At 34.5% G+C, this 27,566-nt stretch overlaps 1 protein-coding gene across 1 annotated transcript in view; it reads right to left on the reverse strand.

Moving 5' to 3' along the window:
- Positions 1 to 6,821: 6,821 nt before the first annotated feature.
- Positions 6,822 to 27,566, reverse strand: part of TMEM168 (transmembrane protein 168) — a 32,717-nt gene continuing 11,972 nt past the window's right edge. Inside the window, exons 3-5 of the mRNA XM_007089149.2 lie at positions 18,547 to 18,689; positions 15,692 to 15,966; positions 6,822 to 9,974 (exon numbers count right to left, since the gene is read on the reverse strand). Of these exons, the coding sequence (XP_007089211.1) occupies positions 9,427 to 9,974; positions 15,692 to 15,966; positions 18,547 to 18,689 (966 nt within the window). The 3' untranslated portion in view covers positions 6,822 to 9,426. The remainder of the gene's footprint in view (positions 9,975 to 15,691; positions 15,967 to 18,546; positions 18,690 to 27,566) is intronic.

Raw genomic sequence — 27,566 nt, forward strand, 5'->3', positions numbered from 1 at the left:
GTGTATGTGTGTGTGTGTGTGTGTGTGTGTGTGTGTGTACACAACATCTTCTTTATCCATTCATCTATCAATGGACACTTAGGTTGCTTCCATAATTTGCCTATTGTAAATAATGCTGCTATAAACCCTGGAGCACATATATCTTTTTGAAGCAGTGTTTTCATATTCCTTAGGTAAATACCCAGTAGTGGAATTAGTGGATCATATTGTAGTTCTATTTTTAATTTTCTGAGAAACCTCCATACTGTTTTCCACAGTGGCTGCTCCAGTTTGGATTCCTACCAATAGTGCATGAGAGTTCCTTTTTCTCCACATCCTCTCCAATACTTGTTTCCTGTGTTTTTTATTTTACCATTCTGATAGGTATGAGGTAATATCTCAGTGTGGTTTTGATTTGCATTTCCTTGATGATAACTAATGTTGAGCATTTTTTATGTGTCTGTTGGCCATCCGTATGTTGTCTTTGGAGAATTGTCTATTCATCTGCCCATTTTTAACTAGATTATTTGTCATTTTGGTGTTGAGTTGTATAAGTTCTTTATGTAATTTTGATACTAGCCCTTTATTGGATATGTCAGTTGCAAATATCTTTTCCCATTCAGTAGGTTGCCTTTTTGTTTTGTTGATCATATCTTGTACTGTGCAGAAACTTATTTTGATGTAGTCCCAATAGTTTATTTTTGCTTTTGTTCCCCTTGCCTTAGGAGACACATCAAGAAAATTAATTGTTCTGGCTGATGTCAGAGAAATTACTGCTTGTGCTCTTTTCTAGGATTTTTATGGTTTCAAGTCTCACATTTAGGTTTTTAATTCATTTCGAGTTTATTTTTGTGTATGGTGAAAGATAGTGGCCCAGTTTAATTCTTTGTCATGTAGCTCTCCAGTTTTTCCAACATCATTTGTTGAAGAGAGGGTCTTTTTCCCATTGCATATTCTTTCAGGCTTTGGCAAAGATTAATTGACCATATAAATGTGGGTTTATTTCTGGGTTCCCTATCCTGTTCTGTTGATCAATGTGTCTATTTTTGTGCCAGTACAATACTGTCTTGATTACTACAGCTTTGTAGTATATCTTTATATCTGGGATTTTGATACTTTAAGTTTTGTTATTTTTTTTCTATTTTTATTTAAATACTAGTTAGTTAACATACAGTGCAATATTGGTTTCAAGAGTAGAACTCAGTGGTTCATGACTTATATACAACACCCAGTACTCATCATAACAAGTGCCCTCCTTAATACCCGTCACCCATCTAGCCCATTCCCCAACCCACCTCCCCTCCAGCAACTCTGTTTGTTCTCTATCATCAAGATACTCTTATGGTTTGTTTCCCTCTTTTTTGTTGTTATTGTTCTTTAAAAAAAATTTTTTTTTACATTTATTATTGAGAGTCAGAGAGAGACAGAGCATGAGCATGGGAGAAGCAGAAAGTGGAGGAGACACAGAATCTGAAGCAGACTCCAGGCTCTGAGCTATTAGCACAGAGCCTGATGCAGGGCTTGAACTCACAAACTGTGAGATCATGACCTGAGCCAAAGTTGGACGCTCAACCAACTGAGCCACCCAGGCACCCTTGTTGTTCTTTTTAAAGATTACTTTGACTATTTGAAGTCTTTTGTGGTTCCATACTTTAGGATTATTTATTCTAGTTCTGTGAACAATGCTGTTAGTATTTTGACAGGTATTACATTAAATGTGTAGATTGTTTTGGGTAGTTTGGACATTTAAACAATAGTTGTTCTCCCAATTCATGTGCATGAAATATCTTTCCATTTATTTGTGTCATCTTCAATTTCTTTCATCAGCATTTTGTAATTGTCAGATCTTTCACCTCTTTGGTTAAGTGTATTCCTAGGTATTCATTTTGGTGCAATTATAAATGAAACTGTTTTGGTTTTTTTTTAAGGTTTATTTGTTTTGAGAGAGAGAGCACATGTGCATGCGCATGGGTGGGGGAGGGGCAGAGAGAGAGGGAGAGAGAGAATCCCAAGCAGACTCTGTGCTTTCAGCACAGAGCCTGATGTGGGGCTCAATCCCATAAACCATGAGGTCATGACCTGAGCTGAAATCAAGAATCAGACACTCAACTGACTGAGCCACTCAGATACCCCAAGACTGGTTTCTTAATTTCTCTCTCTGCTACTTCATTATTAGTGTACAGAAATGCAATGGATTTCTATTGATTTTGTATCCTGTGGCCTTACTGAATTCATTTATCAGTTCTAGTAGTTTTTTGGTGGAGTCTTGAGGGTTTTCTATATATGGTATCATGCCATCTGCAAATAGTAAAATTTTTACTTCTTCCTTACCAATTTGGATGCCTTTTATTCCTTTTTATTGTCTGATTGCTGTGGCTAGAACTTCCTGTTGATTGCTTACTCTTGATAATGGATCCAATTCTTCCCCTCTTCCTGTCTTATAATTTTTAAATATGTATTCTGTATTGTCCATAAAAGTACAGTGGAGAGTAAAGTGTTAATTCGTGTTCGTTGAGGGAGTGCATGCCTTTCATTCACTGGTGATTAGGGTGAGGAACTTATCCTTCAGAATTCTCCACAAGTTCAGTTGAGCTAGAGCTTGGCTGCAGCTTTAATTAGACTGAGATCACCTTCAGTTAAGCCCAATCCCTAGCTGCCTTATCTGTTTTCTCTGTCAAGAGACTGAGCAACTTGATCATTTTAATGTTTGAACTGGAGTGAGAGTTGTATTTCAGTTTTAGTTTGGATTCAAATGTGGTTCCAGCTCTGGCAATGAAGTGTCATGTGCAAAGCTACATACACTCTCTTTGTTTCTGAGCCCTCCTCCACTGCCAGTTTCTTGGAAAAATTCCAGGGTAAGGGGGCATGCTTGTTGGGTCAAGCTTTTAATGCCCTTTCAGGCCCATTTCACCAGCCCACAATGTTATCAAAAGTTCAGCCAGTTTCCTCTTTTCTGCAAAATCTTTTCTATGGCAGTTCCACTTCTAAATCACCAGCACCCAGACAGTCATTTGCCCCAGGTATAAAAAAGGCTTCAGTCCGTATTTACTTAGGAAGAACTCCTCTCTCTTTAAGATTTATTTCATCTAGACTTGCTTATATATAGTACTCTGCAATAGCTCCAATAAAGAGTATGTTTATTTTATCTGGAATTTTTCTCATGTTTCCAGTGGATCAGAGTTCTTTTGTATTTTATGTCCTCACCAGAAGTCAATTTCACCATGTTTTAGTGAAAGTGAAATTTATATTCACTTCAAGTTCAAGATAGTGAACACATGCCTTTATATCATCTCCAATTCCCATTAAATTAATAGTAAAGGAACAATTAATAGTAAAGGAACATGATAGCATCAAGATGTAGAGAAAGGGAGGGTCTTTCATCAGACCAGTGATTTCGGTACACATTGAGAAGACAAAGAGTGATAGAAGAGTGTGAACTGGGAGGCAGAGAGGAGCAAGCTGTGGCCTAGTAGCCCCACAGAAAATACTTCTGAGGAGGAACCTCTGATCAGTCCGGGTCAACCCCAGAAAGACTTCAGCATCAGAAATTGCTGAGAAATTAAGGAAGGGGCTTAAAAGTGAGGCTGATATTAGTGCAGTTAATAATCAAAGGTCTTTATATTGACCAGCTGCCCTTCTTGGGTATACTTATGTGCTTGTAGCCACGTGTTTGGCCCCTTGACAAAATACTCAACAAAGTCAGTCAGAGAAAGACAAATACCGTATGACTTCACTCATATGTGGAATTTAAAAAACAAAACAAGCAAAGGGAAAAAAAAAATGAGAGACAGAGGTGGGGGGTGAGGAGGGCAGAGGGGAGAGAGTCAAAACAAGAAACAGACTCTTAATTACAGAGAACAATTTGATGGTTATGAGGGTGGGGGTAGTTCAGTAGGTGATAGGGATTAAGGAGGGCACTTGTCATGATGAGCACAGGGTGCCATATATGGGACTGTTGAATTATCATATTGTGCACTTGAAACTAATATAACACTGTATGTTAACTGAAATTCAAAAAAAAAAAAAAGTTCTCTAAAGTCTGGGATATTTATACTTGAGAGTAAAACCTTCCTTTTCTTGGCATGTGGGGATCCTCAGAACAAAATCTGGCTCAAAGCTGAGTCTGAGACCCAATTTCTTAGCCATGATTGTGTCATTGGGGGTAAGTTACTTAGGTTCATTGCATCACTTTCCTCGTTTATAAAAGTATATCAATCATAAAAGGTGGTTGTAAGGACTTAAAGAAATCTTGTAAACACAAGTGCTTTTGCACAGTGCCTCAAACATAAAAATAATTCAACAGATGACAGTCATTGTCATTGTTATTGTTAGTGATGAATTAGTTGCTTTATGTAGAAAAGAAAGGAATCCGAAGGTTAGGTGTTGGGGAAAAAGAGGAGTACTTCTTTTAATTATGTAAAAACAAATAGGGGAGAATGGGTATTAATGTAAGTGCATGTGGATCACAAATTAAAACCCTAACCCCATTTTCTTTACCAATACCTACTTACGTAGGAGGAATCAATTTACAAAAAGACTCCAAAGAACCTAGAAATGCCTATTATAAAATTGTATTAAAATGGCATCCATCTGAAATTCCAAATCTACAGAAACAACACTGTTTTGAGAAAATTCATGTGCTGTGGGTATTTCTAAGCCAGAAGATGAATTTTTTTTCTTAAAACAAATTCTCTACACAGTGTCATTAACATCCAATATTATATTCAAAGAGTCTTCAGTGTGCTGTGGTGGGAAGAACAAATGGCCAGCTACAAAAATAAAAGTGCTTTATTATTTTTGCTTCTTTAAAAAGAAGACTTTTAAGTCTTCTGTTTTATGCTAAAAAGTAACGTAAATTTTGCTTATCAACACATTGGTTTGTTTTAATATAAGAATACTTTTACTTCACATGTAGTAAACATTGAGGTCTAGGAAGTTATACCATGTTCTTCACCTACCCTTGGCACACTACTAAAACCTTCGATTTGGGATAGATCAATATTTTTAGGTAAAGATCAAAAGCAATAACAAAAGTTTACTAAAATTGTTTTATTCTAATTAAGTTCCTACTTATAAAATGCCGAGAGGTCATCACATAAGATGACTGGTCACTTTGATTTTTTTTAATGTTTAGTTTTGAGAGAGAGAGGGAGAGGAAGAGGGAGAGAGAGAGAGAGAGTGAGCGAGCATGCTAGGAAAGAGGGCAGAGAGAATCCCAGTCTCCATTCCATCAGTGCAGAGTCGTCCTGGGCTCCAACCCACGAGCCATGAGATCATTACCGGAGCCAAAACCAAGAGTTGGGACGCTTAACTGACTGAGCTACCTAGGGGCCCCTCAGTTTGATTTTTTTTAATCAATCAAAATTGTTTTTATGTATTAATATTTAAAAACATAGTGATTAACCTATCGTTTTCAATTTTGAATCAACTTTGGTCGAAGAATAATACTTCCTAATACACATAAATGTAAATTACTGTCAATAAAATAGTTGCTCATAGCAATTACTACTTGTTTCATACTTTGTATCTATATATTGCAACTAGTGAATAGGGAAGATACTCCAAAATTGAGACACTTGTAGTTTCCCTAGCTTGTTCTGAACCTGTTTATGTTTATAGGCCATTTTTTTCTGACTTTATCGTCTAATTGTCACTGATGAGCAGAGCCAAATTCCTTTGTTCATCAGACTTTCTTTCAATAATTTCCATTTGTGAGAAGTCTCTGACCATCTATATGTTTCTAATGGGATATCAAAGATTCAATCTTAATCGTATAAAAATCCTAATAAAAATTAACCAACAAAAAGCCATCTTTTTATGACATCAGTTATGTTTTCATTCAAACCTGAGTTTCTCCTTTTGTGATCTTGACACTTACTACTCTTTAAAAATGTGAAATGTTTGGGGCACTTGGCTGGCTCAGTCAGTGCAGCATGGGACTTTTGATTTGGGGGTCACGAGTTTGAGCTCCATATTGGGCATGGAGTTTATTTAGTAAGAAAAAATATATTTTAGAAAATGTGAGATGTCTTCCTTTCACTGATTCTGTAATAGTCTTTAGTAATTATCAACTTAACGAGGATCTGGATAAAATATCCACTTAAAATCATAAAGAACCTTAAGTAATATACAATCAAGTTATCCTAATTTCTCTTTAGGATTCTAAATTCGCTCAAAAATATTTCTTGAATACCTCCTATTATGGGCAAGACACTCTTCTGGGTTAACTGTGTACCAGAAATATCAAGATGTATAAGCTTCTCCCTGAAAAGAGAGGATAATCTAGTATGTTTCCAATAGAGGTGTTCAAAAGTACTGACATATCTTTTATTTATTTGTCAATGTTTATTTTTGAGAGAGAGACAGAATGCTAGTGGGTTAGGTGCAGAGAGAGAGAGGGAGACAGAATCTAAAGCAGGCTGCAGGCTCCAGGCTCTGACCTCAGTACAGAGCCCAACGTGGGGCTCAAACTCACGAGCTGTGAGATCATGACCTGAGCTGAAGTTGGACGCTCAAACGACTGAGCCACCCAGGCGCCCCAAAGGTACTGACATATCAAACTCCTTTGAGCATTTTCTATGAAATATACCTAACCACATTCTTAAACGGTTTTCTTCTGGCATAATGTTAACTGTCACATTACCTGTGGAAAGGTAATGTAGAACATGACTTTGGAGGAGCCTAAGCTCTAAATGTGAAAGAATACATATAAAAAGACAGTACCCAAAACAGCAAATATATTTAGACCAAAATTTACAAACAAAATGTATAGTTACAAATAGATTCTAATGAAGATTTTACTTTAAAAAAATCTACCCACTAACACATTAAATATAAATGCATTTTAATCAGCAATGCAGTTTTTAATAGACTTATGAAAACAATGGTCATAAAAATGGTCTTCTGTACAATTTTGTATTTATTAAGAAGAGCAAGATAGAAAGCTATGCAAAGATAAATCCAAATATCTCAGAGAAGAGTTTAGTCAGAGCAAACTGAAAATTTTTTAATGAAATAATAGCGTAACTGAAAATTATAGGAAGAGGAAGAACTTGACTCCTTAATTCATCACAGAACAGTATACACTTTTTTAAAAGACATTTTTTAGGGGATAGTGCTTTTGTGGTTTTAGCAATGTATCATATAAGGAGACAAAGTGAGTCATTGTTAGGTTGATAAACATCTCCATGTTAACTGTTTTTTAGTGGGATGGTATGGTTTTGCTCTAAAATAATTCCTACCACTCCAAGTAACTTCTTCATAAACATATGGTATATAAAATGAAAGCCATAAGAAAATTGGCTTTATTAATTGTCAGATCTAGTTTTTAATCTTTGGGTTAAAGTAACCAATCAATCTATCCCTCCTATAAATACTTTCTCCATACTGTCAGTTACTTTGATGTTCTAAAATGGTGGCTTTCATTTAGGATGTTACCTCTTGTCATTTTATAGTTTTTTGTTTGAGGAGAAGAATTCATCAAAGTGGATATTCTGTAACTTTGTGGTTAACAAATTGGCTCAAGTCACATTTCTAGCTCAGAACTTTTTTCGTCACAGAGAATTATCTATCAAAATATTATCTTTGTGGCTGTAAAGTCATCTGTAGGCTACCTTTTGAATCTGATTTTTAGTACCATCTTGAGATTATGTTATAAAGAATGCAGAATATATACCTTTATATCTGGCTTTCTCAGAGTAAAGAGACAGCTTTAATTAAAGTTAATTTGCTTAATATTGGCCTGGAAATTTAAAAGATTCTATTTAATGTTAATTTAACTGTTTTGTAGCTATAAGCTCATAATTTTAATTCGTGTCTTTTCTGCTGTACTATTTCATTTGGATGTTGATACAAATACATAACCAAATATTGGAAAACTTCAAATCAACCTGCTACCAACCATGAACTCTAATATATGGGTATTTTTTATGACTATCACTTTTGATATATTAAAACCATTCAGTAACTGTTTTTGCACATTACATGAAAAATTAATTTTTAATATTTTATTGAAAGCATTAGGAAAGTCTTATTTTAAACACAGAAATAATCGGACTGTAACAATGCTGCATAGATAGTGGTATACAAGTTCCCTGACACTAAGTGACTTCTACCTAACAAAAACTTCAATTTTCAAGTCACCAGGTAGAAAATGGTAGAGGCATTATTTCCCCTCTCTGAGGCTGGAAAAATGGCTTCAATGGTGAGAAGTCACACTACTTAAAACAACAAAGATTAGATTATCCCCTAATTTAATTCCACTCCCCTCTTGTTATTTCTCAGATATGAAAATTTAGAACGTAAGAATTTTTGGAAGGGAATTGGAGGTAAATTACCTCTTAGGGGATACCCTGATCAGTGCCTGCTTTAATCAGACAAAACACTGAATTAAGTTTTAAAAATTACGACCACACCATTATGCATAACTAAAATTGCCAACATGAACACTTTTTTTTAACATAATACATTACATGTATACAAGAAAAAAAAATGACCTGTTTCCAATCCTTTGACTTTCAGTAGGAAAAAATGTCATCACTAATGGAAGATTTGAAAAACAATTTTTCATGACATAGCATTAACTCCACAGAGATCAGAATCATTTCTGAAGAATGAAAATAGCCTAAATCAGTGAGAAACTGCTAAATTTCTTTTAAATGTTTACTTTTTGAAAGGGAAGACAATTTATTTGGAGGAAATTTGTAGCTGGAAACATTGTTCATTAAAACACTGTTACCCTGAGAAAAACTCTTAAAATTGCCAGTGCTTTCGGAGCCCCCACGGTAGTGCAGGAAGGAGCAATTTGTAGGCATCTAGCTTCTTACAGTTACCTACATGAAGAATGTTTTGATCTTAAACAGTGATCTGGGCTTCACTGCTAAACTGGTAAGAGGCCACAAGCAAGACATCTGAATGTGGTAGACCCTAAGTACATTTGTGCACTCGTTTCTTCCTTTATTCTTTTTTAAGAGCTTGTAATTCTTAAATGGTCTTGGACCCAAGCCTACTGTTCACAAAAAAATAATCTTTTGTAAGCAAATTCAAAGTTTACTTATAACAGGAAACAAACTGTCTGGTCTACATTCTCTAACCTATGCCTAGAAAATAAGGCATTAGTAATTCTTCACTGGCCACTGCAGAGCATCGACAAGTGTTTTCTTTCTAATCGGAGGCATATGCAAACATTCCTCAAAGTGCATTGTTATTTTTAACATCTCTTATGCATGTACACAGCATCGGCATTTATGACTCCTTACATACTTTAGGATAAAATGCTTATTCCCAACATCTTACATACACCATAATTACTTGAGAAAAGACAAAGTGAAACAAGCTACACAAGTAGCAAGATATTTTTCACAAATAAAAAAATAATATACAAAAAATGGCAAGTTAGTGATGACCGGTAGTATGAACTCTCAGTAATATTCCACGTTGGGTTCCAGATTAAGATTTGACAAGTTTGAAGCCTTGTCCTGTGTCCAGCACAGTAGGAAGAAACCAACTCATTTTTAATCTTTTCAAACACCGAAAACAAGTTTTGCAGATCCAAAACAGGTTCAGACCACACAACCAGTTGGCCAAATGCACTAGTGGATACGTGATACGAGGGAAGTGTAACATCCAGTGCTTGGCCACGTCACTGCCCGTTGGCAGGTGCAGAGTGTAGTCACTCCACCGTTTTGACACACCATACACCGCTTTCACAGTGCGTCCCTTTTCGGTCCAGCAGATGTTATTACTGGGGTTGCAGTTATATTCTACCCAGTCTTTTGTGAAGTCGCCCAGCTGTGGTGGGTCAGCTTCTTCAATATCGATGGTCTTTGTCATCTCGGCTCCTTGGACTGCAATGTACTGATCGTTGATTTTTCTCACTTCTTTCACCCAAGGGGTTGGATTCTCACTGTCTAACACGATAATGAGGCGAGAACAGAAGGAACCGTTCTTTTCTCTCCACCATTCTAAAAGTGTGTCGAGGCGCAGTATGTCTCCACCTGTGAACAAAAGAAAATTCAACAGAATAATAATTTCTGAAGGCTCCTCTTGGTATATTTTTTTTAAGTTCTTGAAATTAAATATGCAGGCAAAAAAAAAATAGATGGAACTTCCTTTTAAAGTATCTTTTAGAGGAGTTTTTCTTTTTTTAAAAAAAAAGTTGTTTTACCTTTCAACTTCAGGTAAAAAAAAAAAAATCCTTATTACATTAAAAGAAGGGATATGTTATAATTAAGAAAATTGTTTTCTAAGGTTCAATTTAGTGAAAAAATTAAAATTTAGTGATAAAATTAATATTTAGTGATAAGAATTAAAAGCTAATCTTCTACATCAGGGGCAGCAAATTATGGCTCCTGGGCGAATTCAGTATGCCACCTGTGTGTGTATGGCCTGAGAGCTAAGAACGGATTTTACATTTTTACATGGTTAAAAATCAAAAGACAAAAGTTTGTGACAGTGCAAATCATAGGAGACTTAAATTTCATATTATTATTTCCATAAATAACATTCATTTACATTCTGTCTATGGCTGCTTTTGCTCTATAATGCCTGAGCTGAGCAGTTACAATAGGGACCTTGGGACCTACTAAGCCAAAAACACCTGGCCCTTTACAGAAAAAGTCTGTCGACCCTTGTTCTACATCACTGATAAATTAATGTTACCTTGCTGCGCATGTAGGCACCTACCTAAGGAAAAAGAAACGCTTTTCCTACCTGTACCAAGAGTGTGTTTAGAATGGATTTTTAAATTCATTTTATACCTGAAAAACAACACAGGATTTAAATATATATATATGTACATACCCAGAAAGGTCTAAGCAAATTTGCCTTACAGCTAGTAGTTTTTACATTTGGTTCATTATACATAGGTTTTTTTGTTAATTTTGATTTTTAGATAGATTGCTCTAAAACACTATCTATCTTGACTATTTAATTTTTGGCATCTTCTTAAAGTTTTGTGCCCTAGGCAATTGCCATCCTCACTCACCCTACTCCTGGCTCTGTCTCAATGGTACATTAATATTAATACAATCATTCAAATTCCAGGAATTTATCCTAAGGAAAGGGCAGAAAGGGGGACAAAAATTACTTACAAAGATCTTCCTCTCACTGCTAAGACAGTGTAAAATCTGAAACAACCAGGGGAATGAAAATAAAGTCTGAGGGAGTTTTATAATAAAATGGTATTTATAGAAACATTTTAATAATGAGAAAATATGATACTAGGAGAAAAAGCATGACATGGAAGTCTATCTACAAAAATAGCTGCAGTGGTTATTGCTGGGTGTTTGGATTTTAGGTGGTTTTTGTTACACTTTCCTGTATTTTCCACAATTTTCACATTACGTATATGTCACTTTTATGATTAGAAAAAAATGTTAACATGGTATAATTTACTAGCACAAGCTCCAACAACCTCAGATACGTATTTCTACCTAGAGCAACCATCCTCTTTGCTAAACTAACAAAACGACAACACTGGAGAGAGCGGGAATCCTTTAGAATTTGGACTCCATGAGTAATATGACCTCTGAAGCCAGGGCATAACAAATTCTTTTTTTTTTTTTAATTTTTTTTTTAACGTTTATTTATTTTTGAGACAGAGAGAGACAGAGCATGAACAGGGGAGGGGCAGAGAGAGAGGGAGACACAGAATTGGAAGCAGGCTCCAGGCTCTGAGCCATCAGCCCAGAGCCCGACGCAGGGCACAAATTCTTTATGTATCATTAATACTCTTCTTTTCAGCCTGCTGTATCTTAGACTTCTGACAATGAAAAAGCTGTTTCATGAATTGATATCCTACTCCTGCTTATCATTTCAGAGGCACTATTTCAATATATGCCCTCCACATATTACTAATGTGTTATTTCACAGAGAGCTCCAGAAGATACCTTTTATTATATGGTGAAATACTAACTTTTCATTATTGCCAGTTCTATTCAATTTCTCTAGAGATCAGGGAATGATACAGATTACAAGAGCTATTATACAAATTCCATCTGCCACAAAACATCATTGTCTAACTTGCCTTCTACAACTATTTCAATAAATATTCTAAAATGCACATTCTACACTAATTCTCTTATATACATGCTCTTTAGATATCAATAAGAGATTTAAAGGAGCATTAAAGCCTTTTCAATGAATATTTCTCTTCTGTTTTGTTTTTGCTCTACTCTCTCCTGTAAATAGGATCTATGTTGCATTTGGCTTTTGGCCCAGATGCAAAGTACTTACATTTATCTCAGCTAACAACCATCTAATGCGGTTAAAGTAATTGAGACTGTTTTTTTAAAGACTTTATTTATCAGTGATAAACTGCTTTACAGATTACCTACTTTTTTTTTTCCATTTATTTCTCTCTGGTCATTATATTGTTTTTTACCCTCAAACAAAGAGGCAAAAATATCAGGTTCATATTATGAAACCCCATAAATGTAAGAAGACTACATATTCTAAGAAGCACTTTGAGTAAAGGTATGTGATATAAGAGCAAACACAAATTTTCTTTTTCAGAATGGTATTTAGTTCTGGACCTGCTCTTAACTTGCTAACTCAGGTAAAATCCAGTCATGATGTTTCCTATTTTACAGGTTTTTAGAAAGACAACTATTAATAAATTCTCAGGGCTTAAAGTTCTTTGTCACGTGGGGTGGAATGGATTAAAGCATTTTCCTCAGAGCAGGGGTGCTCAGTACTATTTTTGAGTACTATCTGCTTTTGAGTGCTATGTCTCTGGCAGCCCAGGGCAGGAACTGACTGAAAGGAAGGCTCTGCCTCTGCCCCTGGTTCGACCTGGTTACCTATGGGCTTGGTGCCTCAAGCTGAGAGAGTATAAAGTTGCCGAATTAGGGACGAACCTACACCTACCCCTCTTGGAGAAGGCAAAGCCATCTTAAGTGGTGCTTTCTCCATTGTGTTTTTCCACTTTTTACAATAATGTCTCCAACAAAGAAAGTTACACATACAAGAATAAATCTTGGCTAAGAAAGGAATTCTATAATGGTTAACTTACTGGTGACATAATTTTAAAAATATTATAAAGATACCATTCCAGAATGTAACTGCTAGACATTTAACTAAAATAAAGCCATACCATAGAGTTTTTAAGTCTTCATAAATTATTGCTAACTCATAATGAATTTAAGAACACTGATGACTATGTTATTTATCTTGATGTCTATAATTTTTTCTATGAAAAGAAAAAGCTGATATAAATAGTGAACTGAACATCTAGAATTTATTTCTAAAGACATCTTTTAAAAGATACTTGAGGGGCACCTGGGTGGTTTAGTCAGTTGAAATCCGACTTTAGCTCAAGTCATGATCTCGTGGTCCATGAGTTCAAGCCCCACGTCAGGCTCTGTGCTGACAGCTCAGGGCCTGGAGCCTGCTTTGGGTTCTGTATCTCCCTCTCTCTCTGCCCCTCCCCCGCGACTGCTCTGTCTCTGTCTCTCTCTCTCTCTCAAAAATAAACATCAAAAAAAATTAAAAAATAAAAGATACTTGAAATAAATTTTAAAAGATTTAAGAGGAAAAATAGAAACTTTCTGAAAAATGTTTTTACTAATAAATCCTTTATGTACACATACAAGCTTACTTTTATATTACTTTTTTAAAATACTTAAAAATAACTAAGGATACATGCATGACCACCAATTTTATGCCTTTTTCCTCATTTGATTTGGGAAGAGTTTATTATTATAAGCCTTGCAATAAGTTTTCAATAATCAATCTGTAGTTTTAACTCTGAAATTCTATTTCTGTCAAGATTTTTGAATTGAATAGAACTTTTTCTCCTGTGCTCTAAGGAAAGCACACAGAATGCTATACTTTCCCTAGAATTAAAATAGTCATAAAGGTTAAAAAGGGGTTTTCTACATTGAGTTCTAAAAAGTTAAAAGGTCAAGTAAAATACTGCACAAACTATATTCAACTAACTTTGATGTTGACTACCCTCTTCTACAGTATTTCAAAAATGGATGAACGATGCTAACAAAAATACGTACTTAACCAAAACATGCAATTTCTCTACCTTAATGGTTTTTGTCTCTGGCAGCACATGGTACAATGGGGAAAAACATATTTTATGGGCAAAGCAGGTCTGGATTTGAATCATAGTGCCTTCACTTACCAGTTGTATGACCAGAGATAGGTAACAACTTTAAGCTTTCATTTTATTCTTTGAAAAACGAAGTGACAGAGGTGACAGTACTTACCTCAAAGTATTTCAAGTAAAGATTAAATCTAACGTATATCAAGTACCAAGCATAGTAACTATGCTTCAAATGTGCCCAATAAATTTTGCCTTTACTCCTAGACAGCCATTAAGTTATTAAATATTTACTTGTAAAACTAAAAATTACAACAATACTTTTATGATAAAACCCTGGTTATAAATCTGGCATGAAATTAGTAAGACCATGATGGTTTAAAATCAGCTCTATTTTAAACCTTGAGTTTGTTCCCTTTCTTCTGGAGTTGTGTTGGGAGCTCTGCCTTTGTCCTTCCACAATACTTGTTTATGTAAGTCCTGCATCTGAACATCAGTTTCTACTTATGTTAGGTCTATTTTACTACTTTATTTTTAAAAAAATTTTTTTTGCTGTTTGTTTTTGAGAGAGTGAGAGAGAGAGAGAGAGAGAGAGAGAGAACGAGCAGGGGAGGAGCAGAGAGAGAGAGCGAGACACAGAAGCCAAAGCAAGCTCCAGGTTCCAAGCTGTCAGCACAGAGCCCAACGCGGGGCTCGAACCCACGAGCAGTGAGATCGTGACCTGAGCCGAAGTTGGACACCCAACCAACTGAGCCACCCAGGCGCCCCACTATTTTCCTATTTGTACATGTTCTTAGTATAAAACATCTATAATATTTATGAGAAAAAGCAGGATATAATTAAGTTCTAGAAGAACTATTTCTAACATAAAATAAGAAAATTACTCTTTTTCATGATTGATTCAATGATTTCATCCATCTATCAGTTACTTAAGGATCCCTAGTACATGCAAGGATCTGTGCTAGGTGCAAATAATTCATAAAACAAAGCCCATGACTTACATGCTCTCTAATCTAGTTAGAAAGCCCAATGAACAAATTTACATATAAAATAGATCTCATTTTACCCTTGGCAGGGAGATTTAGGATTACTCCCTCATTTTACAGATGTGAAAACTGAAAGTGAGGGAAGTTAGGTAACTTGTCAAAAATAACACTGTTGTGGCAAAATCAGGGCCAGAACCAAGGTCTCCTGACCTAAGTGCTACTCCCACCATATCACATAGCCTGTTATTTAAAATCCTGGTGAGCTTTCTAACATAAACAAAACTGGATGTGTGCAGAACTAACATTTAAAGACTTGGAAATCAATTTCCATAACATTTAAAGACTTAGAACTACTAGTCAAGTTAATCAGCTTCTGAAAAATGTAACTGTATTTAATAATTCTGAAAATACGTTAAAGGGAAACTGACAATAAGTCTCAGATTAAGCAGATCTTTTTTCTCCTAATCAATACAAGACATAATTCTCAAAACCTTTATAGAGATTATTAATATTATGCTAAACAGGTATGCTAAAGAAAAAAAAAGTTCTATGTATACTTAGTAAACTGTGAAGTAGAAAATGAAGAATTTTGGAAATTTAATGTTTGAGTGTGAAGGGTATATTTCCACAAATAGGTCTATCTTCCTAAAAGTGAAATTGCCAGAGGTGCATTTACCTGCAAGAGCCCACTCTCCTGTGCTGTGGGTATGCCCACTGTAATACAAAACATATGTATCATGTCTAGGTCCATCCACAGTCCGAAGTTCAAGGAAAGCTTTCAGTTTGGAATGAAGAGTATCAAAGGACAGTCCACTTGTGGAATAGTCACATCCATAGGTCTCAATCATATGATATGCAAAAAATCTTTGGATAGCATTGAGCATGCCAGTAGACCTCAAATTTAACTCCTGTACATGTTCTGGTGGAAGAAGTGTTGGCTGACCATCAGGACTGAAGGAAAAAAAAAAAAAAAAGATGATTTTGGTGTTTAAAGAATGTTCATTCTATATTACATTCTTATTCTTCATTTATAATTAAGAATCGTAATAGTTGCTGATAACTAAACGGCACGATTTTAAAAAATCGTGCCGTTTAGTTATCATCTTTTCTAAAGTTCCTACAGTGCTAAGAATTAAGCTTGAACATCAAAGGCTAGTTTCTAAAAGTTACATTTTTAACGATTAAAATAATCAACAAACTGAAAGCTAGGAAAAGATATCCAAATGTTGACAATACTATTCTTTGTTCTATAGTCATATCCTTTTCCCAAATGACTGATAATTGAATAAGACTTTCTAAAAGTAAGATTATATTGATTTTACCCTGTGTTTTAAGAACACCCACATGGGAACTATAACGAAAGAACTTTTTTCCTTGAGAAAAAAATTTTAACAAAGTAAGGAAGCAATATGTTTTTTATTTCTATATTGAAAAAAGACACAGTCTTTATAAAATGCATTCAAGTTCTACTAACTTAAGGAACATGAATGACAGAAGAAAGTATCTGTTAGTAAATGGCATTTTAAAACAATTATTAAAATTTCGGTCCATTGCCTTATACTACTGAACACTAACTAAAGACAGATCTGATCCTAGAACAAACATAAAATGGTACTCTAGTAAAGACGATAAACCAAGTCTTAAGGCTACAAGAATCAAAATAATATCAATATTGAAGTGGAAAAAAAAAATCATCACTCCCATCCAGAAAAGGAATTTAAGTAATTTTGAAAACTTTACATTTTGCTGCAGGTATTATCAATAATATTCAAATAACACTAGTTTTCATTAAAATAATAAGGCATTTTGTTCTTATTTTGTATTTGTAACACTTAGCAATCAAAAAGTAAAAGAATAAGCAACACATTAACAAAAATTAGAATAAAAATCTGTGCAAATTACTACTTCCACATATTCTCTCTGCTGAGCTGTCACTTCTTTATGGGACCCTTTTAAATCTATTTCTTTTACTTCTCAAAGAATTTGCAATTTTTTTTTTTAATGTTTATTTTTGAGACAGAGAGAGACAGAGCATGAGCGGGGGAGGGGCAGAGAGAGAGGGAGACACAGAATCCGAAGCAGGCTCCAGGCTCTGAGCTGTCAGCACAGAGCCCGACGCGGGGCTCGAACTCACAGACCGTGAGATCATGACCTGAGCCGAAGTCGGAAGCTCAACCAACTGAGCCACCCAGGCGCCCCAAGAATTTGCAATTTTATAAAGCCTTTAACATGGAGGAAAATGTTTACTACAAATAGTCTATTTTTGGTTTTTATGTCAAATATTTGAAATCAATTTTTTATTTCAAGTCTTCCCCTACCCCACCCTAAAAGCCACCATGGAAAGTATGAAGAATACTTGGTGGTCAAAACACATCAACAGCAAAGAGGGGTGCCTGGTTAAGAGTCTGACTCTTGATATGGGCGCAGGTCATGATCTTACTGGTTTGTGAGATTGAGCTCCAGGTCAGGCTCTGTGCTGACAGCACAGGACCTGCTTGGGATTCTCTCCCGCTCTCTCCACCCATCCCCTCCTTGCACACACACTCACACTCTGTCTCTCAAAACAAATAAATAACATTAAAAAAAAAAGCAAAGAACTATTTTTTTCTATTTCCAAGGTACTTAACTATGAAAAATATTTTAATGTGGCAATTTTTACAGATTAAACCAATTTGCTACACATTTAGGGACAAGAATTATGTTTGGAATAAAACTACAATCAAGTATGTTTAAAAAAATTTTTTAATGCTTACTTATTTTTGAGAGAGAAAGAGAGAGAGCATGTGCATGCAGGGACAGACACAGAGGGAGACACAGAATCCAAAGCAGGCTCCACACTCAGAGCTGTCAGCACAGAGCCTGGCGTGGGGACTGAACTCACGGATCGTGAGATCATGACTTGAGCCAAAATCAGACGCTCAACTGACTGAGCCACTGAGGCACCCCTCAAAGAAATATGTTTAACTTCATTGCCAATTTCCTGAATTCCTGGTATTTGTATGCCAGTTTCCAACGGGCATACTGTTTCTGCATTCATATTCTCATTAGCTCTTCATAGCATTCCTCTAAGATGGGAAGAATAGGTATTACTGTTTGCATTTTAGATAAGGACACTGAAGTTCAGAGAAGTTGTGATTTGCCTAGGGTAACACAGAACTAGAATTTAGGGCTCTCAGGTCCCGTATACATCTATTAAATTTCACCATGTTGTTTCACAGGACATTTTCCTAAACAAGAAAGGGTAGGACCTTTTCTAAAGAAAGGGTAGGATCTTTTCTTAGAACAATCATATCTTCTCATTTTTAGCTCAAATATAAGCTAATCACATTTATAAAAAAATTTTTTTTAACTGGACCCTGAAGATTATATCATTACCAAGAATAAATACAAGTTTTTAAACATTTGGGGTAAATTAAAAAGAACTGCAAGAGTATTATATTTTGAAAATATTACACATTTGAAAAAATGAGCTATCACATTTTATATTCATATTCATACAAATATTAGGAAAATTATACTAGATTACTATACCTGCAGAAGTTGGTAGGAATCACAATAGCATATCCGACAGATGTTCCTCCTAAACAGTTACCTAATTCATGGAAGAGTCCATGAGCCATGGATTCCAATGGTAAAACTATCAGAAACATGCTCAGGAAGATTCCATTTGTTGTCTAAAAGAAATTTAAAACAGCATGTTTATACAGTGTGTGACTGCACTTATGTGTGTGCATATGTACATATATTTATATACATGCATATTTATATATTTTCCCTATTTCCAAATAAGATTAAAAGAATAATCAATAGCCTAAAAACAGTTAGAAGTTGAAGCAGAGAAGTACATATGGATGAGCAATGAAACCTAAATTAATCTTGAAGCTTCCTGGAAGTTGTGGCAAAGCAAATATGGCACATCATATTTTTTTAATTTGTCAGGTAATATCCCACCCAAACTAAAAAAGAGAACACAAATGTAACCTTCTTGATATGACACAAAAAGCCAGAAAACAAATCCCTTCCTGTTAAAAACCACATGCTCTTAGTCACTTTTCAAATAACATATTCAAGCATTGGTGGTAGTGCTGAGCATAGCTGCCTTTCAAATAATATACTCCATTACTTTATCAGAAAAGTTACTTTAGAAAGGGCTTGTTTTTCCTGTGAAAAGTTCAAAATTAAGTGAGTAAAATCTTACAGAAAACTTAAGATTCTAAAGCTATCAAAATGAACCCCATTCTTATATTTAAACTTTTTAAGTTTTCCTTTTAAAAGCTCTAGACTGTAAATACAAAACTGTAAAAAAAAAGTGTAATATATATTAAAAATATATTCATATATATTACGTATGTTATAAATATGCATATACATAATATGTCATATATAAAGGGTATTTAAGCATCCTAAAAGCCGAAGAGAAAAAGGCAGGCAGTAAGAAATATTAAAAAGAGGAGGCAAGATTGGGTAGTCACTGATATAAAAAATAAACAAATAAATAAAGGACCCATTTAAGTGAAAAGAAAATGGAAGGATGACAGTCACTGGGTCCTGATCTACAGCTTTACAACACTGATATTATTCCACATTCTTTCTATGTTGCTGCTGGACATATTATATACGGTTCTGTGCTTCTGTGCATGAACACACATTTTTCTAATGCTAACAGATGATTGATTCCATCAGAATTTTAATAAAAAAATAGGTGATTCCCATAATCGAAAAACAGATATAATACCCTATTTTTGGTACATTGTGTGTTCTCAATTACATAAAATATAGTACATGCTCAATTTAGAAACATTAGAAAACACAAATAAGTAAAAGGATAAGTGATTAAAATCATTGCAAATACTGTCCTCTACACATGCTTTTTAAAATATTATCGGACTTCACACAATATATATATTCATTTTTTTTACCAACGTAGGATAATATTCTGTAAACTTTCTAATATATTGTAAGCCTATTAATAAATTCTACATCATGTGTAAAGAAGAAATGGCATTACTATCATATGTATAAAATTTTAATTAGCTGAATCCCTATTGCTAGATTCCTTTTAATTTTCTATTGTAATAAAACCAGAATAAGTATTGAGTTCTCTGATTATTATTTTAAATCCCTTTGAAAATTTAAGTTTCATCTTCGGTGAAGTGTTAACTATTTTGCCCCTTTTTCCATGGGACTGCCTTTTTATTATTTACAGATTTGTTTTGCTCTCAGTATGTTTTAGGTAAGACTTTTTTGGGATATATGGCAAATGCCTTTCTCCTCCCCTTAATGCTGTTTTTTGCTTAGCATGTTTTTAATTGTAATGTCATTTTGTGTAAGTTAAATCTTTCTCCACCCAAAGGTCAAGAAGATTATTTTACATTACCCTTTAATGGCTTTATTATCTTGACCTTTGCATTTTTTGGCCTGTAATCCAAATGTAATTGATTTTTGTTTGATTATAATCAACTTCACTTTTTTCTAACTGTACACTGAATTACCCAAAAAATCTCAACCATTTCACATTATTCTACAGTGATGTTTCTATCATAAATCAAGTATTCTGGGATTTGTTTTTGTACTCTTTTCTGTTCCACTGGTCTTTTTGTCCTTTCAAATATTTCCTTTGGCCTTTATTTCCTCCTTTCTTTTGGGACTCCAATAAAATAGAGACCTTCTCATTGTATCCTTTTTTGAGACTTACTCCTCTGTGTGTTCCCTATTTTTCTTTTGTGCTCCTTCTTGCATAGCTTCTTCTGAAATGTATCTTTGAATTCACTAATGCTCACTTCAGCTTTATCTAACGTTAGTCTTGCGCAATGAATTAATTTCAGGTATTTTTAGGATTCTAAAACTTGCTATTTTTAAGTCTGCCTTGTCACTATTTTATAGTTTCCAACTTTATGTACTATCTTTGCTTTTTCCAGCTTTGTAAATATGATGGTTTTCTGTGTTTGAGAATTCCATGATCACAAGACTTTTTGGTCATCTGTCTGTTGGTCCTGCTGTTTCTTGCTCTTGATACCATGTGTGTGTGTCCCTGGTTATATTTCTGAGCAGGACACTGTATGCAAAAATACACACACATATATTTCAGGCCTAGAATAATCCACTTTCTCCAAGAGGATTTTTGTTGGTTCCTTCCAGGGAGCTGGGGCTATTACAACTACGTATCTTAATCCAGATTGGACCACTTAATCCAGGTCCCATCACTAACAGAACACAAGGTCAGGATACAAATTCATGAGCACCCTGTAATGTACACAGCTTCACGCTTTTCCTTCAGTGTGTCATCTTAAAATGGGAGGTAATTTACCAGAGACCCCACCTCTGAAGTTCTAGACTGACTTGCTCCTCTTGATGGAAATAGAAGTGCAGTTCAGATTTAAACTTTCCTCCACTAACATGTCCACAGGGCCCAGTGTTGAGTATTACTATCCCAGAAGGTATGACGTGTATTTTCATTTATTCAAGTCTTCTTTCAAAACCTTCACTGGAGTTTTCTATTTCTTTGTAAAAATGTCATAAGTTTCTTTTAAATCTATTTCTAGGCATTTTATGTTTATTGTTCTTTTTTTAAGCCTATTTATCAATTTAGAGGGAGAGCACTTATGAGCAAGGGGGAGAGGCAGAGAGAGGCAGAGAGAATCCCAAGCAGGCTCTGTGCTGTCAGTGCAGAGCCCCACATGGGGCTTGAACCCACAAACTGTGAGATAATGACCTGAGCCAAAACCAAGAGTCAGATGCTTACCCAACTGAGCCACTCAGGCACCACATGTTTGTTGTTCTATGAGTGGAATGATTTCTATTGCATTTTCTGATTACTGACTTCTAGGATATTGATTGTTTTTTTATATTTACATGTTATTATTTGCTACCTGAATAGTATTAAACATATATATTCTCACTATACACCATTTATTTCTTCTTATAGTACTTATATTATACAATTCCAAGAGAATTTACACAGTTTTTATACTGGCTAGGTTAATGATAACTCTATCAACCAAATCAACCTTTTATGAGAGAGTTTACGATGTTAAAGATGCAGTACAATTCTCACAACTGTTACTACAGCATTTTCACCTGATTTTTCAGTTTGCTCTTCGGTTTGCCGGGTAGTCATCTTATCTACAAATACTAATAATTTCATTTCTTTCTTATTTTCCAAACATTTACTGCATATGTTGCTCCGGTATAACAAAAAATCTTTTGTGTACAGGGTTTAATTGATCAAAGGATTACTTCTACATTTTGTCAGCCATTCATATAAAAGAATTACTAAATAACATGACCAATATATGACAACTTTATTATTTCTACCTTTAACTTTATGTAACTCGTACTTTTCTGATCAAGATGGTAATATAAGAAACTAATTCACTATGTTACCATTTATAGCAAGGGTCATAAACACCTTCAGGATTATGTGAAGCAGCTGTGATAAATAGTGGTAAAGATTCTAAAGGAAAGTGCATTGCTGCCTAAAGGCATACATTTTCTTTTTTTTAGAGGCATTTAAAAAATTTATTAAAATATAATTGACCTACAGTGTTATATTAGTTTCAGGTGTACAACACTGTGGTTTGACAATTCTATACATTATTCAGTGCTCACCAGAGTAAGTGTAGTCACCATCTATCACCATACATTTTCACAATATTATTTATATCCTCCGTGCTATACTTTTCATCTCTGTGACTTACTTATTTTATAACTGGAAATTTGTACCTTTTAATCCCTTTCATCCATTTTGCCCATACCCCCACCATTCACTTGCCCTGTGGCAACTACCAATTTTTTCTCTATATTTAAGAGTCTTGTAGTTTTGTTGATTTGTTTAGATTCCACATGTAAGTGAAATCATACGGTATTTGTCTCACTTATTTAAGGCACATATTAAAAGATGTTCTGGCTTGGGGCGCCTGGGTGGCTCAGTCAGTTGTCTGACTTCAGCTCAGGTCATGATCTCATGGGTCATGGGTTTGAGCACCACATCCAGCTTTGTGCTGGCAATACAGAGCCTGCTTTAGATTCTGTCTGTCTCTCTCTCGCTTTAGATTCTGTCTCTCTCTCTCTGCTTCTTCCCCACTAGTTTTCTCTCAAAAATAAACATTAAAAAAAATCTTAAAAAAAAGATCTTCTGGCCAAATAAAACTGGTCTACTCAAAATTCTTGCAGGTATGTTGATTTATTTATTTTACTATACAGACATAATTAAAGGATTTAAAAAAGAGAATTAGAAAAAAATATCACCCTCTTAAAAAAAATTTCCTATACATTTTTCCTAAAATCAGGATAGATTTTAGAAGGATGAGAAGTTCAGGTGTGTAAGCAGCCTTTTTGTACTAAGTTACTAGGAAATTTCAGGACATACAGAAATACATATTAAAGATAATTCATAAATAAGGAATTTGATATTCTAGAGTTGGGAACTAAACTTTGACACTGCAAATTGTAAGAGAATGTTATACCATCAAAAAATGTTAACTTGGGGCACCTGGGTGGCTCTGCTGGTTAAGCTCTTAAGTCCAACTCTTGATTTTGGCTTAGGTCATGATGTCATGGTTCCTGAGATAGGGTCCCATGTCAGGCTTAAGATTCTCTCTCTCCCTCTCCCTTTCCCCCTCCCTGGCTTGCAGGAGCTCTCTCTCTCTCTAAAAAAAAAAAAAAAAAAAATTGTTCAATTCTCATTTTGTTTAATCAAAACATTTTTCTTTAGTTAAGGCTACTTATTAACCTTCTTTTTTTTTTATTTTTTTTTTATTTTTTATTTTTTAATATATGAAATTTACTGTCAAATTGGTTTCCATACAACACCCAGTGCTCATCCCAAAAGGTGCCCTCCTCAATACCCATCACCCACCCTGCCCTCCCTCCCACCCCCCATCAACCCTCAGTTTGTTCTCAGTTTTTAACAGTCTCTTATGCTTTGGCTCTCTCCCACTCTAACCTCTTTTACTTATTAACCTTCTATCTCTGCATCTTTCCTATTTCCTACAGTGAAAAGAATGGAAATTTCCATTTCCGAAAGCTGACCCAGAAATATTTAAGTTTGGCCTTATTTATCAAATCTTGTCAAGGGTAGAGACTACCCTTTGTTTAAATATTCATGTGTATACAATACCAATGGTTATCACTGACTTCTTTTGAATTACCTTAAAGAATTTTATAAATCTAAGATTTTTATTGTGAAATTAAAATATAGTTTTACCGTTAGAAAAAAGCATTGCATTGAACAGTTTATAATTTAACAATGAACTACAGTAATGATAAACTTCAATTGCCAGTCTGTGTATACCTTAAGTAGGAAGCCTTATTAAATAATTTAAAATTCCAATTAAAATGTTAACTGATAGTGATGTTATTCAACACTCTCATGTCAGTTATACAACACTGATAATATTTAATATAATAGAGCTAAATAAGCAGATATTTAGAGGTTTACTGATCACAGATGGTTTGCATACAACAGATGATCTGTTTTTATAATCTTAGAAAACTGGTAATTTTATATTGTCATTAATTTTTAAAAGTCAAATTTGACAAAAAAATCATTAAACATTTTTATTAGGTTATTTTGAGTAAGCAAGCTTAGAAAAAAACAGTATTAAATATACTATCAAGATAACATACACAAATAAAAGTGAGCAGTTTGGCAACACAAAAATATTAGCAGTCTTCACAGATGGCAAATATGTCCAAGGGGAGAAAAAATATATTTAGGATGTTTTAGCCACTTGCCATTTTCAGAAAGCTTCAATTTTACTGGCATGCAAACGTTTACAGCTTCAACCTAAAAGGCATTTGTGACTCTTGGTATATTCTTATATTTTAAACAACTCCCTGTAATAAATATGATCAACTTACCCAATCAAAACTTTTAAGTGTAGGTACTTTTCAGGCTTTGTTTCTCCGAATCACCCTATGGACACTATCAAACTATAGGACATGATTCAAATTTTAAAGCAGATAGAATCTGAACATACTAGCAGACCAATAAACTGTAAGTAATATCCTTTGTATAAAAATAGTAACTAGCTATTCTCTATTCAGCTAGGCTTTCAAGTCATGGTCAAAATATTCAACCATTTCATATCATAAAATTTCTCAGATAATAGGAACCAAATCTCTTTATGCAGTATACAGATATCAATGTTGGAATTTCATTTTTAAAAATATGGCATTTACATAAGAGATAAAATTAACGTTCAGAGGTATTTTTGTAGCAGCCACATTAAGTAAACCAGATTTAGTAAACAGTGTACATGGAAATCTAAGGAAAATGGAATTCCAACTAAGAAACACTATATTAATAGAGGTATTATGCCTTTTAATGTGACAAACCCATATTTAAGAAATAATAGGCAACCTCCAAAAATGTGTTCAGTACAGGAAATTTTAAGAACATTAGGAAAGCTACTTCACAGTTTTAAAGTCAAGTGATTTCTTTATACAGAGGCAATAGGGTCTAGTGGAAAGGGCTCAAGCTTTGGAGTTAGACTTTGGTTCAATCCTAGCTCAGCCATGTACCATCTGTGTGTACCTGAACAAATTAATTAACCTTTGAGTCTCAATCTATAAAAGGGGACTAATATTTATTTTGTGAGCTTATACTACAGATTAGAAATATGTGAAATATGGCTAGTACAATAAATGGTAGCTGTAATTTGCAGTGAAGCATTTTCAAATTGAAATCAAGTCATTATGAGCACGCCAGCAGAAATCTCAAAGATGATTATTTTTTCAACTAAATGACTATTGCTGATAGGAGATATTGATGTAGAGTTAAAGTTCTCTAAATGCATTAGAAATCTTATATTTTTTCTTCTTTTGAGTATCTCAAAATAGAAACAGCAAAAATAGACATTTTTTCCACTACAACCCTAATAAAGGTGAAACAACAGTGGTATGGGAATCAAACTCAGTCTACTGAATCTTACTTTTCCCATGGGCAAAATAAAGAGATTACATTAAATAATCTCTATGCTCATTTCCAACTCTAAAAATATATGGAACTAAGTAAAGTGGTTAAGAGCTGTGAAGGCAGATTGCCTGGATTCATACCAGCTCTGCAGCCTTGAGGAAGTTTCCTAACCTCTCAATCATGCTTATCTATGAAATGGGAATCATAACGGTACCTATCTCAGAGTGTCATGAGAATTAAATGAACACACAAAGTACACAGAATGGTGTAGAGCACATAGAAAACAGTTAATAAATGGTAAGTCTTATTATTAAAATGGAAAACATTCTCTCCGGTCATTAAAATTTTTAAAGATTTTTCAAAGCTGGAATATCATCCAGGGGAAAGATGAAATACTTTGTTTTTACTTCAAGAAAAACAAAATTAGGACCATTGTTGGTGTTTTAGAAAAAAAAAAAAAAAAAGTACTCCTGCTTCGCAATGTTCTGGCAGAAATGATGAAACATCAAATTAAAAGAATGCTTTCTAGCTAAAAAGAATTTGTGCCCCCCCACCCTTTGCCATCTAGACGAAAATAGCTCAAAACTTTAGGAAGAGAAATGAAACAAAACAAAAAATTATGAAACATGTGCACTTCTAGTTTTGGCAGAAGATTTTAAAACTCCCTGCTCCCCAAGCCAAGTGAAGTAATATGGCTGATCCTGCCATCTTGCTAGAAATGAAACTGCTACCTACATCTGTGGATTTCATCCCTTCCTTAAATGCGGGGCTGATCTTGTTCCATCTGTCACACCCAGTGATTGCCATTGTTTCTCCTATAGAGAAATCAACTATGATTATGGTTTTTCTGATTTGAGTCAAAAGGCTTCTACAAAAAGTTGCTTCAAACTCCCATGGAATCTGCAAATGACAATGGTTGGCAAGGAAAGGCACATAAAATCTCATGTGAATGATAATGAGAGAGAATCTCTAAACATAAGAGTGAGCCATGGGGTATACTTCCTTGGGTATCTGGATGCTTTCTTCCCCTTTTATCCTTATGTGAATTATCAATTATCACAATTTCTGAAAAGCCTATAGCTGAGCAATAATACTAGCACCAAATGTTGTGGTACTATGTAAGTCTGTCTTATTGACTTATTTTTTTAAAAAAAAGGATAAAAGAGGAAAGTAAATAGCACATTCAATGAACATAATACAAATTGCAGGAAACATCAGCTGTAATGTTCCATTTTAAAGTTAGAATGAGATTATGAATAGAACACAACAGAAGTTAATGGTAAAATTCCAGATTTTTAATGTAAATGACTTAGAATGATACTACTGACTCATTCTGACAATGTTATTAAACTCAGTAAAACTAAGGAAAAACAAAAAACCAAGCTACCCATGTAGGATTAGCTAAGATTCTATTCAAGTGAGGTCAAAGATTTCTTAGACATGACATCAAAAGATTCTTAAAAGAAAAAAACTGATAAAATGGACTGTGGCAAAATTTAGAACTTCTGCTCTTCAAAAAACATGTTAAGAGAAAAGATAAGCCGCACACTGGGAGAAATATTTGCAAGTCATATATATGATAATGGACTTCTATCTAGAATAGATAAAGAATTCTCAGAACTTACTATTAAAA

The sequence above is a fragment of the Panthera tigris genome, chromosome A2 (genome assembly GCF_018350195.1).
Source record: "Panthera tigris isolate Pti1 chromosome A2, P.tigris_Pti1_mat1.1, whole genome shotgun sequence".
Classification (NCBI taxonomy): Eukaryota; Metazoa; Chordata; class Mammalia; order Carnivora; family Felidae; genus Panthera; species Panthera tigris.